This window comes from Brassica napus, chromosome C7 (genome assembly GCF_020379485.1).
Source record: "Brassica napus cultivar Da-Ae chromosome C7, Da-Ae, whole genome shotgun sequence".
NCBI lineage: Eukaryota > Viridiplantae > Streptophyta > Magnoliopsida > Brassicales > Brassicaceae > Brassica > Brassica napus.
Window position 1 is genome coordinate 15182451 of NC_063450.1, and position 20123 is coordinate 15202573.

A 20123-nucleotide genomic window follows, 5' to 3' on the forward strand; every position below is an offset into this window, starting at 1 on the left:
GTAGAAGTCTGCCAGACGACCTCCGTGGAAGTCGTCTGCGTCAATGTTTAATAAACTTTCACTTTCTCTAAAATTATAAAGAATTTTTAACATTTTCTTGTTAATTCATGTCTATTAATCAATATTTTAGCTACTGAATGAAATTTATAACTTAATTCGTGATATTTATGAGGTTACCATCATTCATGTTTATTAAAGTTTATATCTGAGCCGAGAAGACTTCCGTGGAATTCTTCTACTTCTACGCTAGTTTTTGAATAATTTGTATTTTTAAAAGTATTAAGTAACTTCGAGATATGTAAAACTCATATTTTCAAAATATGTTTTTTGCCTTAGTTTTACTAAATTTGACCAAGTTTTCCAACACAAACTTGTAAAAATTGTGATATGTTATTACTAGTTACTATTGTTTGTTTCCATCTCTTAAATATGCACCAATGATGATTATTGCTATGAGTGGGTAAAATATTTGTTTCTTAAAATGTTGTATCAATGACTTAAGTATCATTATTGTTATTTGCATCAATGATGTTTTTTTGCTAGAAGACTTCCCAGAAGACTTCTAATGAAAGTGTTATATCTTTGAACTAATGTAATGGTTTATCTTTTGTGAATTTGACTAAGTTTTTTTGAAAAATTTTCTCCCTTAGTTGTAATAAATTGGATTAATTTTTTTTTCTGTTATTGTGTTTTGCTATTGAAGTTGTATCAATAACTTCAATTATGTCAAGTAATTTTGGCAAGATAATATTGTGGAATATGAACATATTTACCAATTTTTTTATTAATATCTATTAAAATTTACAAAAAAAAATCACAACTAAAGGAGTACACATGCAAATCATAAAACAGACCAGAAACAAAACTATTATAGATCATTCCTCTCCAAAGACAAGCTTGGACTCCACTTGATATGGAAGAAGACTCCTTCTGGAAGACTTCCTGGAAGTCTTCTAGCACATGATATTTTAGAAGTCTTTGGAAGAAGTCTTCTATCGCATTATATTTTACAAGACTTCCGAGAAGACTTTCCATAAATCTTCCAAAGTCTGCTCCAAATCTGAAAAACCTGCATAACAGAAAATGTTCAAATGGCTTAAAACAGAGAAAATGAGTAGAAGATTATATAGATATACTTTCATAGAACACAGAAAGTACATATCCAAGTGGAAGATGAGAACCATCTGGTTAAAAACCTCCAACAAAAAGATAGACTAATGAGAAAGACATGAGACAAAAATGAAAAATTCATATAAAGTTTGGTGTTTTCAAGTCAAAGAGATTAAAATGGGTTTGGAGAATTTTAGTTTGAGAAAAATGTAAGAACTTTATGCTACATAAAGTTACCAAATGAAGAAAAATCAGACATAAAAACTTACCAAACCCCTCGGATCTGTTATGAAAAGGAGACATGTGAGAAGACTCCGTCAGAAGACTTCTAGGTATGTCGTCCTGGAAGTCTTCTAGCGCATTATATTTCAGACGACTAACAGTAAGTCGTCCCAGAAGTCTTCCAGATCTGAAAAACCTGCATATCCAAATCCAGATCTGAAAAACCGACATATCCAAAAACATTCAAATGGCTTAAAAACAGAGAAAATGAGTGGAAGATTAGATAGATCTACATTTATAGAACACATAAAAATACATATCTAAAATTAATAGATCTACCTTTAAATGATTGGAAGATGAGAACCATGTGATGAAAAACCTGCAAAACAAGATAAACTAGTGAGAAAGACATGAGACAAATACAATAAATTGATATAAAGTTTGGTGTTTATAAGTTCAAGAGATTAGAGAGAGGTTTGAGAGTTTTAGAATGAGGAACATACGATTTTTGTTGCAGCCATTTGAGAAGAAGAGAAAGAATATGTAAATTTTTCTTTATATATGGAGACAAAAATTCCAATAAGGTCTTCTATTAGAAGACTTACTAGACGACTTACTTGTAAGTCGCCCAGAAGACTTCAATATTTTTGGCGGGAAACTAAAATATTTTTAGTGGGAATTATAAGACTTTCAGAGAAGTCTTCTAATCGCCAGACGACTTACATGTTAGTCGTCTAGACCCTAAATATCCTAAACTAAATTAACTATCTAAACACTTCATATAATCAAATTAAACTTAAAAAGTGTTTACTATACACATAAATAAACACATATAGGTAAAATTTTAATTTTTCAAAAAAACATTTTAAGCTTTCCAAAATCTAACCCTAAGAATACAAACAATACTACAACATATGTTGTCAAACCCTAAGCCAAAGAATATCATGATTAACTACTTTCACTCATCTATGTTGAAAACAATTCAATTTTATTATATCTTAATATATATTACTTAAAACTATTTATAATTACATGATTTTAAATTTTCACTTGTCAAAATATTTTTTTAAAAGTTTATAAATTATATTAAAGATCAACTACAACAGAAGACTTCCCTTGAAGTCGTCTAGACGACTTACAATATCTCAGAAGACTCGAGCGATTTTCCGGAGCTATATTCGTAAAAATGAGTTTTGTTTTTTGTTTGGTCACAAGGGGCTTGCTGTAATTTCACAAGGCTTTTAGGTTAGTTTTGCATTTGATTCAAGTATGAGTATAGTTTTGTATTTAAAATCAAGTTTTGAGTCATATTTGACAAATCTCCCATATATATATATATAATTTTGGATGATTTTAAAATAATAATAATTTTTGGTAAAGTGGTTTAATATTTTTAGGGAATTTGCCAAAAATGACATAAAACTTGATTTCAAATTCAAAAGTATATATCAACTTCAATCAAAGACAAAAGTAACTCAAAAGGCTAGTGAAATTACAATGAGCCCCTTACGACCAAACAAAAAAATCAGTATGCATTTTTACGAATATAACCCCTGGAATTTTTCTCATGTAGTAGATCTTAAAAATAATTTATAAATTTTATAAAAAAAAGTTTTATGGCAGAAAAATAGAAACCTGTAACTATAAACATTTGTAAAATGATATAAATTAAGATTCAGTTAAATTGAATTGTTTTTAATATAGATGAGTGAATGTAGATGGAGTCATGATATTATTTGGTTTAAGGTTTGGTAACAGTACTGTTTTTATTTTAAGGGTTAGATTTTGAAATCTTAACTTTTAATTGAAAAATTAAATTTGACTTATATGTGTTTAGTTTAGTTTATATTAAACACTTTAAATGTTAATTTTAATTTAATGAAGTGTTTGTTTCTGTTTACTTAGTTATTTGATTTTAGGGTTTAGGTGATCTAAGTCTTCTAACAAATAATGCATAAGAAAACTTATGGGGAGGTTTTCTGGGTAAATAGTAAATTTAGGGTGTAGAAGACTTCCCTGAAAATTTCTGAAACGAAAATATTTAATCTTAATGAAATTCTTGTCTCCATATATAAAGAAAATTTATTCATTCTCTTTATTCATCTCAAATGGCTGCAACAAAAATGTAATGTTTCTAACTCTAAAACTCTCCGACCTCTCTCTAATCTCTTTGAACTTGAAACCACCAAACTTTATATCAATTTCACATTTTGTCTCATCTCTTTTTCATAATTTATCTTTTTTTTAGGTTTTTCATTACATGGTTCTCATCTTCGACTCCTTTAAAGTAGATCTATAAATCTTTTTTCTTCATTTGGTAACCTCTTGTTGCTTAAAGCTCATACTTTTTGAAAATAATTTTTTTGTTGCTTAAAGCTCTTAGCTTATTTTTGAAATTTTTCTCTATTTTGAAGTCATTTGAATGATTTTGAATATGTAGATTTTTCAGATCTGGTTCAGACTTTGGAAGATTTCTGGGAAGTCTTCTAAAATATAATGCACTAGAAGTCTTCTGACGGAGTCTTCTCACATGTCTCCTCTTTCATAACAGATCAGGGCATTTTCGTAACCTCTTGTTGCTTAAAGCTCTTATATTTTTCCCTAACTAAGACTCTCCAACCTCTATTTAATCTCTTTGAACTTGAAAAAACCAAATTTTATATCAATTTCTCATTTTTTCTCAAGTTTTTTAACTAATTTATCTTGTTTTTACAAGTTTTTTATTACATGGTTCTCATCTTCCACTACATTAAAGGTAGATCTATAAATTTTGGATATGTGTATTTATGTGTTCTATAAAGGTAGATTTATCTCATCTTTCACTCATTTTCTCTGTTTTGAAGCAATTTGAACGTTTTTGGTTATGCAAGTTTTTCAGATCTGATTCAGACTTTGGAAAACTTTTTGAAAGTCTTATTGGAAGTCTTCTAACATAAAATGCAATAAAAGACTTCCTAGGAAATCTTCTGACAGAGTTTTTTCCCATGTCAAGTGGAGTCCAAGATAATCATTGTGAATGAATGATCTCTAACTTCATGTGTAACAGTTTTGGTTATGGTATATTTTGTGATTTGTATGTAATTCTTTTGTAAATTTGAAGAGATGTTAATGAAAAAAAGTACTTGACATTATTGAAGTTATTGATACAACTTCAATAGCAAAACACAATAACATAAAAATTTAGTCAAATTTACTAAAACTAAGGGAGAAGACTTCTCAAGAAAACTTAGTCAAATTCACAAGAGATAAAACATTACATAAGTTCAAACATATAACACTTTCACTTAAGCCTTCTGGGAAGTCTTCCAGAAGTATTTAAAAGACTAACCGAAGACTTAAATTTCAAGAAGAAAATTTTAAGCGGAAAATTAAAATATGTGAAAAATTTAAGCGGGAAACTCAAATTTAAGTCAAAAAGTATATCTTATGATCGAAGAAGACACATTAAATCATATGACTTGATATTCTTGAAGTTACTAAACACTTTTGAAAGTTAAAAAATATATCTTAAAGTTACTTGACAAGTTTACCAAAACTAATGTAGAAGACTTTCACAGAAGTCCTCTCTCAGAAAAATTCTTAATGTCTTCCCGGATTAGCTAGAAACATTATTAAACATGAATGTTGGCAACCTCATAGTTATCACCAATTAAGTTATGAATTTCATTCAGGAGCCCAGTATCAACTAATATACATGAATTAACAAGAAAATATTAAAAGAAACTTTAAAATTTTAGAGAAAATGAGAGTTTATTACACATTCATTTAGAAGACTTCTACAGAAGTCTTCTTGGAGTAGACTATCGTGGAACTCTACCATTTAAGTCATTCAATTGCAAATTTATGAAAGGAGACTTCAAGGGAAGTCTACTCTACAGCAAACTTCTCTTGAAGTATCCCCTTCTAAATATTGACTTATTTTTGTTTTTGAAAAAAATTCAAAAATGCCAGAGAAGACTTACCAGGAAGTTTTCTCACTATCGCCGAAAGTCGTCTTGGGTTACTTTTGCAAATGAAAATTAAAACTAAAATATTTAATTTTAACTAGAAGACTTCCAGGAAGTTTTCCGGCCGAAGACTTACACATAAGTCTTCCGGCCGAAGACTTACACATAAGTCTTCCGGCGGAAGACTTACACAGAAGTGGATAATGTTTGACAATGGAGCTTGGGATTTTAAGATAGACAATGATAGAATGGGTAGAGCCGTCGATTCGTCCATAATTAGAGGTGCTGAGGAGTTAAAAACGTGTATTGTAGCTGCGTATGGGCTTTTGGGAAGGGAAGTGTTAGCCGAGATGTCGTATTGGCTGAATGATGGAGAGAGTGAAATGGTGGGCCTACTGGCTTCTCCCGTCGAGATAGCAACGGACAAAGATTTCAGGATTTTCAAGGCGCTTCACCGGGCAGACAAATCCGTCAATCTCTTCGTAACATTAAGAGAAAGTGTTGGAAGAGAAATGAAATTTCTAAGGTCGGAACGAGTAATACGGGTCCAAATGAATGCACCCGTTCGACCTCTTGATGAAGATGTTGCTTTTTTTGATGGAAGTTCAGCAAATCGAAGAACGCTATAAACGCAACTCTCATTCTGGCGTCATGGTTGCGACGTCAAAGGACCAAGACAAAAGCGGAGAAACTCTTGCCGACGGGAGTTGGGCTAATTCAGAGAATTGCGAGCAAGAAAAGGGGAATGTTTGTGGAGATGACTTGGCAGTGGATAATAGAGAGAATAAGGAAGGCAAAGTGGAAGAAGGAGGAGCAGTAAAAACGGCGCCAGATAATCTGCCTCAACAAATCTGTCTCATAGAAGATACGAGAACGCTAAGTGTTGAACAGGTCTCAGTGGAGAATGGAAATAATGGAGGAGCTCACGAAGATGTTGCTGCAGAAGATGAAGGCGATGATAGCGATTACGACTACAATGGCTGGCATGATTATTGTAGAAACGATTGCGTGACGGACGACGACGAAGATTTTGTAGAAGGTCCAGGCAAAGGAAGAAGTGGTGGACAGTCTGGGGGAAGGGTATTCGGCGTCCTGGCGGTATTGGTGGCACAGGGGCTGCAAAATCGGCGTGTGGTAAGAAGCAACGATCACGTGGAGGTGGATATATATCCAAAAATAACGATTCTTCTGTGGAAATCACCGATCTAGCAAGAGATCTTGGATCACCCTCCAGATTGGAGACAAAAGTAACAGAGACCGAGGTAGGTGTTGATGTTGTTCTTGTGACGCCCCCTCAATCTAAAAACAAACACACCCAGGTGACTGAAGATAATGATGATGATGCTGTTGTTGACACTCCTATTCCCCAGCCGGCCGCATTTCAGGGTGAAGAAGTATTGACGAAAGCCAGAGATAATGTGAGTGGTACTCCTACAGACGTTGGTTGTGCGCCCAATCAAGCAACAAAGGCCGTTGAAAGTGGTGGCATATGTCTCGAAACTCCCCCAAAACAATATAACACGCACAACCGTGAGCTCGAAGATGAGGACGATGTTGATCCTCCTGTCACCGCAACTAGACAAGTTCAGGGTGGAGAAGCATTCATGAAAGGCATACAAGTACCAGATATGTATGGATATAATGATGTAGATGGTGTGTATAATGAAATGGATGGAAGCAGTTGCAACCCTCTTAACATTGACTTCAGCAAGGAGGACTCTGACATATACGTGGGAAGGACGTTCAAGTACAAAGCGGAGTGCAAGTTGACGTTGGCTATCTACGCAATTGCTAAGGTGTGCACGTTTAAGCTCAGGCATTGCAAACGCCGACTGAAGGCGAAATGCTACGAGAAAGAATGCAAGTGGAGAGTAGTGGCTGTTCAACTCGGTGATTCTCCAACTTATCTGGTTAAAAAGGCAATTCTGAATCATGTATGCATAGCCGACGTTAGAGGGAAGTATAAAAAACATGGTACAACCAAAGTGCTTGCAGCTCTATTGTGTTCGAAATACGAGAGGCTCTACTCTGGGCCGCGTGCTATGGAACTTCCGGAAATGTTGCGAACGGAATTCAACTATACATGCTCATACTGGAAAGCTTGGAAAGCGAAAGAACTAGCGATTGCATCTGCGCAAGGAACAGAGGAGGATTCATACAAGATGCTACCACAGTACTTCTATGTACTCAAGCTAGCAAATCCTGGAACAATCACCGATATTAAAAAAGAAAAAGACAAAGAAGGAAAAACAAGGTTTAAGTATGCGTTCATGTCCCTGAAAGCATGCATCGATGGATGGAAGTACCTGAGGAAGGTGCTGGTGGTGGACGGCACCCACATGTTTGGAAAGTACAAAGGTGTTTTGCTAAGTGCCAGCGGACAAGATGCTAACAGCCGCGTATTCCCGATTGCTTTCGCAGTAGTGGAAAGCGAGAACACAGAATCTTGGACATGGTTTTTCCAGAGGTTATCTACTATTGTAGAGGATGGTTCTGATTTAAGTATAATATCAGATAGATGCGCAGCAATTTTCGCAGCGAAAGATAAATGGTACTCACGTGCACACCATGGTATTTGTCTCGTACACCTCCAGCGTAACGTTAATGATAAGTTTAAGGGGCTGCAACAGAAAGCAATGGTTGGCAGAGCTGGGGATGCGTTCAGAGTTTCGGAGTTTAAGGAGATAATGGAGCTTATTAAACTGACGGATTGGAGATGCTGGGATTATTTGGAGAAGATCGACAAGAAGCTATGGACACGTTCACATTTCGAAGGGGAGAGATTTAACGTGATGACTTCTAACGCTGCTGAATCGTTGAATAATGCTCTTCTGCCCGCTCGTGATAGTCCTATAATGGCATTGTTCGAGTTTATTCGCCGGAAGCTGTGTACATGGTATGTGAGCAGACGCACCGAGATCAGTAAGATGAAGGGAAATGTTCCAGATAGTATTCAAAAGATACTGGTCGAACAGTTGGTGCTGTCAACGGGCCTTCTAGTTATGCCATGTTCGACTTGGTTATTCGAAGTTACGCACAGGCCAACTAATTTTGGTTTCACGGTTGATCTGGATAAACGAACTTGCACTTGCCTCGAATTCCAAAAGCTTGGTTTGCCATGCCGACATGCCATTGCTGCTGCTTCTTGCCGTAATATGCAGTAAACCATGTTTGTTTGCAAAGACCATCTCAAAGAGACATGGGCTGAAACAGTTAGGGGTATCATACTTCCGGTTCCAGATCCAAAGGATGTTGAAGTGCCAGCCGAAATACTAACGGTTGATCTTTATCCACCAACGACCAAACGAACGAAAGGAAGACCAGGAATCAAACGTAAACTGTCCGCAGGAGAGATACCGGTAAGACTGTGGTGTTGACTTTGAACAATAATTTCAGTAACGTATAGTAAATTCTCCAATTATAACAACTTTATTGTTTACATCAGGGGGGGAGCAAAAAACATAAGCCGAACAAGTGCTCAAACTGTTTTAAGGAAGGTCACAAGAAGACCACTTGCAAGGAAGTTAAGCCCTGAATAGAGGATGTAGAAAGTCTGTATTTTGATAAAAACGACCAACCTCATTTTGGAATGTATTTTTATTGTAGATCACCGATGAACCTGTGTTTGTTTGGATACGGTGTACGGAACTGGTGTTGAGGTGTACGGGCTTTTCGTACTAAATATATTATGGTTGTAGCACATATTTGTTGTACACCTATAGTTGATCAATAGATGCATAACATTAATAACAAAAGTAGATATTATATCCGAATAATGTCACAAGAAGATCACTTGCAAGGAAGTTAAGCCCGGAATAGAGGATGTAGAAAGTCTGTATTTTGATAAAAACGACCAACCGCATTTTGGAATGTATTTTATTGTAGATGACCGATGAACCTGTGTTTGTTTGGATATGGTGTACGGAACTAGTGTTTAGGTGTACATGCTTTTCGTACTAAATATATTATGGTTGTAGCACGTATTTGTTGTACACTTATAGTTGATCAATAGATGCATAACATTAATAACAAAAGTAGATATTATATCCGAATAAAGTAACAACACAGAGGGAAAAAAAGTACTTAGTGTACTAGCCGAAAACAGAACTTGGAGTAGCATAGAGTTTGTCAAAAAACTGCAGACAGAAACCGAAGCTATTACATGTAATTATAGTTATCAATCATCGGAATGGATACGACCTCTTCTCCCCCTACGTAGTGAAAGATCCGCCTCGAGTCCGCTAACATTTTGCGGCTGACCAATTAGGGGTTCATCACCTGGAAGAGCCAAAATGTCCCTTTGAAGATTGAGAGTCTGATAGATCAAGTTGGGGAGAACAATTTTCTTGTCCGCATCAGACTGACGAGACATTTCGATGATCTGGTCATAAGCCAGTCGACCAAAGTCTATCGGCTTTTCTCTTACAAACGCGAAGAGAAAACGAAGACGCTTTTTTAGCATTGCATCTACATGGAATCCAGGTAGCCAGTTTAACTCACACAGTTTGTAGAGGCAAAGATACTGTGGGAGGAGCTGTGTTAGGGAGAAAGGCTCCCAGTGAGTACAGCGACCACCGGTTAGGAACGCAATTGCCTGCGACAGATCACCATCCTCCCATGTGTGAGGTTGTTCCACAATTGGAGTCATAAATAGTTGATTAATCACAACGGGGTCGAAATCGAAACGGCATCCCCTGATATAAACACCCGCGTCCGAACCGTATAGGTTAGAGATGCATTCTCTAACCACCCTTGGATAGAAAGGCCGCACATGCAAAACAGTGTACATCCGCCCAACATTTTCTACTATTGAGCGAGCCTCAGCAAATCCAGGATCATCTAACACTAACATCCCCTGGACTAAAAACCCTCGTAAGCAAAGTTGTTGATACTTACGGAAGCTTACTTCAGTTAAATGACGATTAGACCATGCGTTTGGCACGGGTGGGCCGGCGATAAAGAACATCCGACTGGCTTGTAGCCGCACTTCAAATGTCATGAAACGAGGTTCTTCCTCGGCCGGCTCAGGTGAGGAACTTGAGCGGTAATCTGAACTTGTGGTGCTGTATTCACGACGGCTGCGATGGGTGGAGGCAGATGACGAAGCCGACATTTTTAGGGTTTCAATTTTTTTTCTCAAATTGGATCTAGAAGATGAGTAGGAAGGAGAAACAAATACAGTTTCCGAGAGGATATAGTGGATTTCGAGCAGCGCACCCGTCAAGTCGGTCTGTCTTCCTCATTAATGAAAAAGGTGGATGAAGGGACCACCAACGCAACGAAAACATAATCTTTGGGCCATACGTGTTTAACTCCCAAATTAAGTTAGGCCCAATACTTAATCCAGCAACCGGGGTTGATTAAAGCACCGGTGTACAATGATAAATGGAAAGTAAGATTTTTAGCGTATGTAATGATTAAATGTATTTTCATTGGAAAGATTGCGTTGTAACTAAATTGTAAAAGTGAATATACTTGTCAATATAGCCGTTGTTAGTCATTTTAAACGAATATAGCCGTTGTATATGGGTTGGAACAAATTATAACAGTTAGAATTAATTCCTATTTAAGGAGTTGTGCCTCCCTCGCACTCTACTCGCAACTTTCTCAAAATATTTTTAATATCCACAAACTAAATGACCGATTGGTAAAATGACGGATATGGCGGATCCTTACTATGCGGAGATGAAGCAGCACAAACGGGATGCTGACTGGCTCTTTGCTTGCATGTATGCCAACTACTGCATTCCTAAGAAATGTTCGTGCGGTGGTGCTATAACGGTCGAAACTTACGAGAGAGGAAGAAACTACTATGTATGCAAAGTTTTTGAGGTTAGAATGGTTGTTACGCTAATCAATAGTTCGAAATTATTAAACGGTAATCAATCACATAAATATTATTTTCCTTCTAGGACGATGGTTTGCACATCCGACGTGCCTGCCATGACGCAATCGAGGAAGAGTTTGATGTGATGAAAAGTAAATTTCGCGAGGAGGTCTCGCTCCACCGTAGGCTGCAATTTGAGGTTGAGGAAATGCGTAAGGATATCCAAGAGCTTAAGAATTTACTGATGAGGGGTCGCTGATCGAATCTTATCTTCAATTTGATGTAATGTTATATAATATCTTTTGTAATGTATGTGGGGTCTTTTATCGGAACAATTGTGTCATTTACGGTGGGTGATTTGTAATGTATGTGGGATCCAATATACAACGGTCGTATAACACGAAACGGTGCCTAACTATGTTTAACTGATTTCCCACAAACATATAAATAGAACGAATGGTTCGGTTGTTTATGAACACACAACCTTAGCATCAAATCTATCAGTTATGTAGAGCATATAAGGAATGAGGATTTTATATTCTTCCCTAGTAGTTGTTAATTTTTTCGGTGTATTGCGCATTCTACGGTTGGTAGATCACAATGTCTTTGTTAGACTATATATTCTAAACCTCCGTACATAGTAGATCTGATTTTCTAACACCTTTACTCCAATTTTGAAATTACTATTCAAACATTTTTTGAATCCAAATATATTTTTCTTATATGCAGTTGCTTATCTACATCAAATATACTATTTTCTAGATTTTTTTGCATTCTAAAAAAATTGATATGAATTTTTACATAAAAAAGGATAGTGAATGTCCAAAAGTGACAAAAGTTGATTTTATTCTAAGGGGACAATACTTTAGTTTAGTTGTTCTATACTTTAGTTTAGTTGTTCCCTAATAAAAATCCATTACTTTTCAATATAAATATTTTTAGAGAAAATTGGAAAAATAAGACACGTAGAAATTGGATTTGTCCCTCTAAGACTTTATGTGTATATATATATATATATATATATATATATATATATATATATATTGTCTCATTAAGATTTTAATTATTATTAATACCATTATACCCTTAAATTAATCTAAATTAATTTAAATTAAAATATATAATATTTTAATTTGTTTTCTTAATACAATTTTGTTAAGTAAAAAAGGGTAAAATAGAAAAAGGTAAATACATCAGGTAAACCTAAAAATTGTAATTACCTTCTATTGTCTTCTCAGCCTATCTTTTTCTCCTTTTCAATGAATGGCAATTTTACGTTTCTTTATCGGTTAAAATCCATTGTCTCTGTTTTCTGTGTCTTTTTTTTTGTTTCTTCTTCGCTGTTTCTGTAACATCCCGAGTTGTGATATATAGAAAAGCTTAAGAGAATTGATTTGGCTATCTATGTCACCAAAGTTGACTTACCTTTTCCGTCACACATCTGTTTAGAACTCCAGGGTTAAGCGTGCTTGGGCATGAGTAGTGAAAGAATAGATGATCTATCGGGAAGTGATTCGCGATACTGTGCGAGTGAGACCAAAACACGGGCAAATGTCTGGTGATGATTGCAGGGTTAGTAAACAATGATTTCGAGCCTTCGAGAAATTAACGCACCATCCGTCAGATGGGATGTGGCCCATGGGTCGAGAGAGCGGGTGTGAGTGGCCCATTAGCCGTGGGCGGTTTGGCGTTACAGTTTCTTCTCCTATGTTACTTTGTTTCTTCATCCTTGTTTTTTCTCTTCGTTTCTTCTCTCGTCGGCTCAAGTATGTACTTCACCATCAATTCCATCAAAACCTAACCAGTGATCTAATTTCTTTCGATTTGGTTATGTAGAAGTGTTGTGATGGTGAAATCGAGTATGGATACGCGATATGCCAAAGATTCAGTGGTGAACCATGATGGAATCGGATTCCCTTGCTTGGCTCTTACAGATCTAATGTCATTCCTTGAGAGATTTGGACATGATACTTACAACAAGGTTAAATATTTTGTCTTTGTGGGGTAATTTTGTCTTATTGTGAAGATTTTGCGTTGAAATTGTGAGTGTTGTTTAAATGATTGGCAGCTTGATGTGATTGGTATTTAGACCATCTTCAATGGGACACAAAATTTTTCTCTATATTTCACACTAAAATATTTTTAGTGTGAAATATAGAAGAAATTTTCTGTGTCCCATTGGAGATGCCCTTACGAAGCTCAGTTCTTTGGAGATCATTACGAGTTTTGCTGCAAAGTCGCTGATGTTAATGGAAAAACTGTTACTGTTGCAGGCCTTGATGGTGACTATTTAAGGTGTTACTGCGAGGTGTGAGGTTCGTGGGCAGAAAGGTTTCTTCACTCTGAGGAAGACTTGTGACAGCAGAACTAAACTGATCGGTGGAGCTGATGTCTACTTGCCCGTTTGTCGTAAGCATTATATCACTAATTAAATTTTCATCAGTGCTTCAAAGGAAGTTTTGGATTCTGGCAATGCAAGAGCTGAATCATGTGCGGAGAAAGATGTTGTTATGGTCTAAGTATGAATAGCTGTGGAATCAGTAACATATAATATAGTGATATTCTGTTTATTTTCTGTGTGCTTTCGTGTTACTTGTCTTGGTTTATTATCCTCACTGCTGTCTTTCAAAAACACTTGAGATGTTTCTTGTATATAATATATCTGACGCCTTCTCTATGGCTAGATTCTGATCCATGTTTGATTTAAGCATGCCTTTCAGGTCAATTTTCATATTTTCATAACTTTAGTACCCAAAGCAACCTATCACCACTGCTCTTTTACATCAGCTATTACACAAAACGAGTACTGATATTATGAGAGTAAATATTTCATGCAAAAGATTCGACCATACCTTTCCATGAAAACCACGAAAATCCACTGATCATTGCAACGAGAATCCATACACCCGATTTAACATAGATTAGAACCATATTTGTGTGGATAGAGAGAAAAGATGTTGAGATGGATGAAGAAGAAAGATAAACAGAGAATAAACAGAGAGAAAAACGTGGGAGAGAAGATATTGTGCAAGATTTCCTGTAGATTTAGAGTAGATTTGGGAAAGAAAATAATCAAAATATGGTAACTTCCATTTTTTGTTAATAAGGTAGAATACATAAACTACGTAGACTAAAACGATGACTAATAGGTGGGATATTTTTTTTTTCTCAAGCAGACCGCAAGTTATAGCTAGAATAGGTTATGAAACATAAATAACCTAAGTTTGGCTATAGAGTAAACTTTACAACACATATTCTAGGTAGATGAAAACCACTGTTATCTGGCTATAATGAAACAAAACAAATTCTAGCATGAGTAGTTTGTAATTGTATCCTAGTTCTAAACTAAGTAGACTGCCAAAATGAATATTATATGCTTAGGTGGGACATAAAATAAATATGGTTACATAAATTATTTTATTTAAAAAAATATACATATACTCTTACTTATGTTTCCAATAGTTTTCAAATTTTTTGAAATTTTTAAAATTTAAAATACTAAATTTCAACTACAAAAGGGTAAAACAGATCAAAAAATGGCCTAAAAATCAAAAGTCTTGGTGGGACAAATAAAAATTGAGAGTGTCCCATTTTGTCAATTCTCTCATATTTTTAATCAATAGACAACTTTTATCTATAGTTATCCCACATCTCTCTAAAAAGTCTTTAAACAGATTAACATTATATGTCCAACAACCCGTTTAACTATAATTGTGATAAAGCATATCTTAGGATTTTAGCTTTTCTTTTAAGTGTTTTCATTTTTAATTAGGTTTCGAATCAAGTCTTATTAAAATTGAATCTTATAAAAATGGTGAAAATACATAATCAAACAAAAAAAATATTTTAAAAAACAAAAAATGAAAATGCAAAACTGAAAAGATAAAATTAGTATAAATATATAATATAATTTAAATTTAGTGAAAAATATTCAATAATTAATTATCTCATAAAAATTATTTAAATAGTTCAAATATCTAAATATACAGTAAGATCTTCAATATTAAATGGGTTGACAATCCAAATCAATAATTGATTTTTGAATCCATCCAACTGGACCAAATTCATATAAAGAACTAATTGTTTTTAAAAAATATATATAAACTAAAAGTTAAATTTCAGTTTGAATAACTTTATAGATCATATGCATTCATATTTTTTATTATAAAAACTGAATATTTGTAGACATTTATATGACTGAAATCATTTTAAATTTAAATTGGTATGTATTGCATATTATTTAGATAAAATACAATTTTATTTTAAAATAAAGAAAATAATTACTAAAAATGTTTTGAACCACTGCAAAAATGAAGTAAATTATGAGATTCACTAACGGTTCTTGTTTTTCCTTTGTTTTTCCTTTACAAAAAGGAACCACAAGAAGTTCAGAATTTTTAATGATTATAATTTTACTAGATTGCCATTAATAAAATTTTATGTTGAATGAAGATGTTACAAAAGTGGGAGATGATTCACCTTGTGTGAGAACCACTAAAAAACTGATCTCCATATAAAGACGACTTCGGTTGGTGATTTGGAAGCAAGTCTTCATGCAGTTGCTTTTTTTTTCTGTTTGCTCAAGTAGAATCTTTGGTTGCGAGTTTAAACAATTTTGTGAGTCAATTTGGTATTTTCATGGATATGCTAGAAATAGGCGTATTAAGAATTTCAAATATTTTTTATTAAGCTTTTTTCAAACTTAATGCTAAAAATTAAAAAAATTCCATAACTTTTCAATATAAATATTTCTAATCAATAGACAAGTTTTATCTATTGTTGTTACCACATTTCTCTAAAAATGTCCTTAAACAGATTCACATTAGATGGCCAACAACCCGTTTAGCTATAATCGTGATGTATATCTTAGGATTTTAGCTTTTCTTTGAAGTGTTTTCATTTTTAGTTAGGTTTGAATGGAGTCTTATAAAAATTGAGTCTTATAAAAATGGTGAAAAACAACAATCAATGTTTAATACATAATCAAAAAAAAAAATTATTAAAACAAGAAAATGAAAATATAAAAAATGAAAAAATAAATTAGTAAAAATATATAATATAGCTTAAATTTAGAGAAAATATTCAATAGTTAATTATCTCATGAAAATAAATAATATAATTTAATACATAAATTTTAAAAATAAAGAAAAATTTCAATATAATATTTGTTTGAATAATAATATCCATTCCTCTTTATGACACTAGAAGTTTCTTAGCGCTTTACATGAAGTTTATTTTATAAAAACCAATCATGAATCAACCACTGAGAAATGAGAACTAACACAATACCTCCACGTTTATTGTAACATTATTACCTCCCAGGCTCCCCCACTAAATAAGATAAACATACGGGAAAGGAAAGTAAACAAAACCGGAAGGGGGGGCAAACCGGGTTAATTCCTATTTTACAGCGCAGAAAAAGAACCAGAGTTCTTGAGCTCGTGTGAACTAGAAGTCGTGCCATTGAGAAAAGCAGAGTACCACAAAGCAGAGGTTTTAGGAGATCTCTTAAGTTCCGGGTCACTGAAGTTCACATAATACAATCCATATGTGTAGTTGGGATCGAGAAATTCGAACAAATCCATGAACGACCATTGGAAGTAGCCTCTTGTGTCAGACCCATTCCTACATAATAAAGTTATATGACATTTAGTATTACAATTTTACATGCCAAGTCTTTTTTAAGGGAGAATATTGCACACCTCACTGAATTAAGCACAGCACCAATATAGGCATGAAGGTATTCAACTCTTCCCACGTCGTTGAGTGATGAAGAGTGGTTGCTTGATTGACCTGTTTTTGTGTTTACAGGAAATCTCAAGATCAGTAATGTTTGGTATCTAAGGGGAGAGAGGGAGAGAGAGAGAGAGAGAGAGAGGGAGGGAGGGAGGGAGGGAGGGAGGAGGGAGCGAGGGAGCGAGGGAGCGAGGGAGGGAGGGAGGGAGCGAGAGCGAGAGCGAGAGAGCGAGAGAGCGAGAGCGAGAGCGAGAGAGCGAGAGCGAGAGAGCGAGAGCGAGAGAGCGAGAGCGAGAGAGAGCGAGAGCGAGAGCGAGAGCGAGAGCGAGAGCGAGAGCGAGAGCGAGAGAGAGAGAGCGAGAGAGAGCGAGAGAGAGAGAGAGAGAGAGAGAGAGAGAGAGAGAGAGAGAGAGAGAGAGAGAGAGAGAGAGAGAGAGAGAGAGAGAGAGAGAGAGAGAGACCATTTTCAAGAATGTAGACAGGTGGATTGCCATAGTTCTCCTTTATGTATGCCAACACTCCTTCAAGACCCCATGGTAGCACATCATACTGTGAATATCGTATGAAACTGAAAGATTACAATAGTTATGGTGATTCAAATGGGTTATTGGCTCTGGAAACACACCTTGACCAGTGTAGAGTTCCCAAAGGCTGTAGAAGAAAATGAAGTAAAGAATCAGCTATAGACTCGGGTAATGTGTTGATCAAAAACAAAAACAAAAACAAAAACAAAAGACTCGGGTAATGAACAAAAAGGCATACGGATTAGTGAAGCATTCATGTCTGACACAAAATCTTGGTCGGTGGAGCTAGTTAAGTGTGCAATGTACATTATAGTGTAGTGTATGACTCCTATGAAGTCGGATGAGTTCTTAACGAGATCTGACTCTTCTTTAGAAAAACTTGGCAGTCTCTTGCCTACGATTCTCTTCACCGAGCCTGGATAGTCCCCAAACACAAGCGGGTGCAGAACACTTGAACACACAAACGAAAATGATTTTCACTAAGAGCAGCCGAACAAGAATTAATGTGAAGACACAAAAATTGTTTCAACAAACCTGCCCAAAAAGAAATCTTTGGCTCTCTGAGTGGCCATCTCGTCTTCTTTAGAGCTAGTGAAAGGAACCATCCAGTAAGTAAAACATGTTATACCTACAGATCCATTTTGCTTATCCTACACCCATCATACGAGAGAGAGAGAGAGGGATGAAGAAAGAAATGAACCGAACATTCAAGAGGTGTATTGTGTGAGAGTTTACCTTGTACTTTTTCTTATACAAACTTGCTGTAGATGCATGTGTAAGCAACATATTATGGAGTGCAATATATTGATTAGTTGAAGAGTTTCCTCTGTATGAATTGGTCTGCGGAGTTGGAAGCTTAATTCCCAAGCCAGAACCTCCAAATGCTAGCATATTGGGCTCATTAATCGTTGACCAGAATTTCACTGTGTTCCCAAACTCTCTGAAGCAAACATCAGCAAAAGCAGTGAAGTCGTCGCTGCAACAGAAGATTATATAAGATAGAAAGATATATAGCACATACTTCACTTTGGAAGTTTTTATTAATTACAAGTGCAATTTAATTGTAGGAATATGTTTGGCTTTACATGATTTTGCGGTCAAACCATCCTCCGTATTCATCTTCAAGTGTCTGAGGGAGATCATCGTGATACAAAGTCACATGAGGTTCAATTCCTGCACTCACGATTCATGCCAAAGAACAATAACAAACTCAATTCATGTTATTCCTAATTAAGACACAGTTAATAGTCTTGCCAATGATGATGGGAAGCACAATCTTACCATGGCTTTTGAGTTCATCTAGAAGGTTTTTGTAGAAACGTAAACCCTTTGGATTCACAGGACCTCTTCCACCTGAAAAACCAAATGAACAAAAAAAAATCTCGAGGCAAGGGGAACAAAATCTGAGTCATAGTAAAGAAACACCCACGCACTTGGTATTAGTCGCGACCACGAGATGGAGAGTCGGAATGCATCTAAACCCATGTCATACATCAGCCTTACGTCCTCCTAGACATATCATAATTATCACATATTTTTCAACTGTAATTGTTCCTAGTTGTTTATTATCAAAAATACATCAAATGTTTACCAATGACCAACCTTATATTTATGATATCCATCGCATGCTACATCTCCCGTAGGTCCCTTTCCTGCATCGTTAGGTGGAACTGATAGTTATTTTCCTTCTTTTTTTTTTTTTGACAAGAACTGATGGTTATCCTAAACCCTTAACTCTAGAAAACATCGAACTACTTTATGGATTTTAACTCAATATCGTTTTGGTGAAGAGCTTACTAGAGTGAAAAATTGTATCCCATATGCTAGGCTTTCTTCCGTCTTCATCAGCAGCTCCTTCCCACTTTTAAAGATCAAAGCAATTTCAGATAATCAAATTTTTTGTAAGGACCATTCAAGATACGAACCTGATAAGCAGAAACGGCAGATCCGAACACAAATCCCTCTGGGAAATCTTTTTTGCTATAAGTGTAAACATCATTGCATCTAGTGGAGAAAGCGAAACTCAAGAAAATAGTAAACAGAAACAAAATATGTTCCATCTCTTCTTGGCCTGTCTTATCTTATCGCAAAGGTCTTGGAAACATACTCCGGTCCTGTCAGGATGTATTTGGTGCATGTGTTAGTGATGTAATATAAATTTGATACTGATGGTCCGGTCCATACCTAACATTATTTAATATTGTTATTAATTTATCAACCACATGCTCCAACCACCACATGAGAGAAACTTAACCAGACAAGGCAGTGATAAGTGATCACATTACAGGGATTTACCATTAGGACAATAAGAACTCTAAATCATCTTACATCTGATATTATTATTCAAACAAATATTATAAGTAATTTTTTATTAAATGGAAATTTGCCTTTGGTCAAAATGGATATAATATAAATTTTCTACCTTCAAAATTATGATGATAAAATGTTTGAAACTTTACTCTTTTTAGGATTTATTTTAAGATTAGCACCAAAGAAAAAAATTGTAACGAACTGATTATTTTAGATTTGATATTTTATTCTAAATGATATTATATTGTTAATTATGGTTATTTTATTGTTCGTACTATTTTAATATTTGCACCCATATATTATTGAGGTTTTCATAATTTTTAGGATTGGAATCTAAAATATCCGGCTGCAATCCTGAAAACTTACTTCTAATAATTCCTATAAATCATAGTGCAGTTCAAAGTTTTTGTATTTTGCTTCTTAAAATGCATACATGTTTTCCACTAT

The 20123-nt window shown here is 35.0% G+C and overlaps 1 protein-coding gene and 1 pseudogene across 3 annotated transcripts; one reads left to right on the forward strand and one right to left on the reverse strand.

Annotated features, from left to right (window-relative positions):
- Positions 1-12730: 12730 nt before the first annotated feature.
- Positions 12731-13625, forward strand: LOC111207975 (annotated as a pseudogene).
- Positions 13626-16325: 2700 nt separating this feature from the next.
- On the reverse strand, positions 16326-19521 carry LOC106380978 (putative beta-glucosidase 5). 3 transcript variants are annotated; one of them, XM_048763574.1, is made up of 13 exons: positions 19292-19521; positions 19164-19227; positions 18969-19018; positions 18800-18875; positions 18648-18719; positions 18452-18539; positions 18102-18342; positions 17901-18016; positions 17605-17816; positions 17468-17493; positions 17304-17391; positions 16809-16899; positions 16326-16731 (listed from the first exon to the last, which is right to left on the reverse strand). In XM_048763574.1, exons 1-13 carry the CDS (start codon positions 19424-19426, stop codon positions 16512-16514), a joined length of 1479 nt encoding a protein of 492 aa, XP_048619531.1. In that variant the 5' UTR covers positions 19427-19521; the 3' UTR covers positions 16326-16511. The 3 variants fall into 3 exon arrangements, with proteins under 3 accessions (XP_048619531.1, XP_048619530.1, XP_022562831.1); XM_048763573.1 differs by having other exon boundaries at positions 18969-19036; XM_022707110.2 differs by lacking the exon at positions 17304-17391 and having other exon boundaries at positions 18969-19036.
- Between the last annotated feature and the right edge of the window lie 602 nt (positions 19522-20123).

Bases quoted from the DNA above. Each gene is read 5' to 3' on its own strand.
- LOC106380978 (XM_048763573.1), bottom strand. From the start codon at position 19,426: ATGGAACATATTTTGTTTCTGTTTACTATTTTCTTGAGTTTCGCTTTC. The intron at 18,876-18,968 runs GTTGGTCATTGG...TGATATGTCTAG, and splicing joins ATGGATATCATAAATATAAG to GAGGACGTAAGGCTGATGTA. The intron at 18,017-18,101 runs GTAAACTCTCAC...TGATGGGTGTAG, and splicing joins TGTATAAGAAAAAGTACAAG to GATAAGCAAAATGGATCTGT.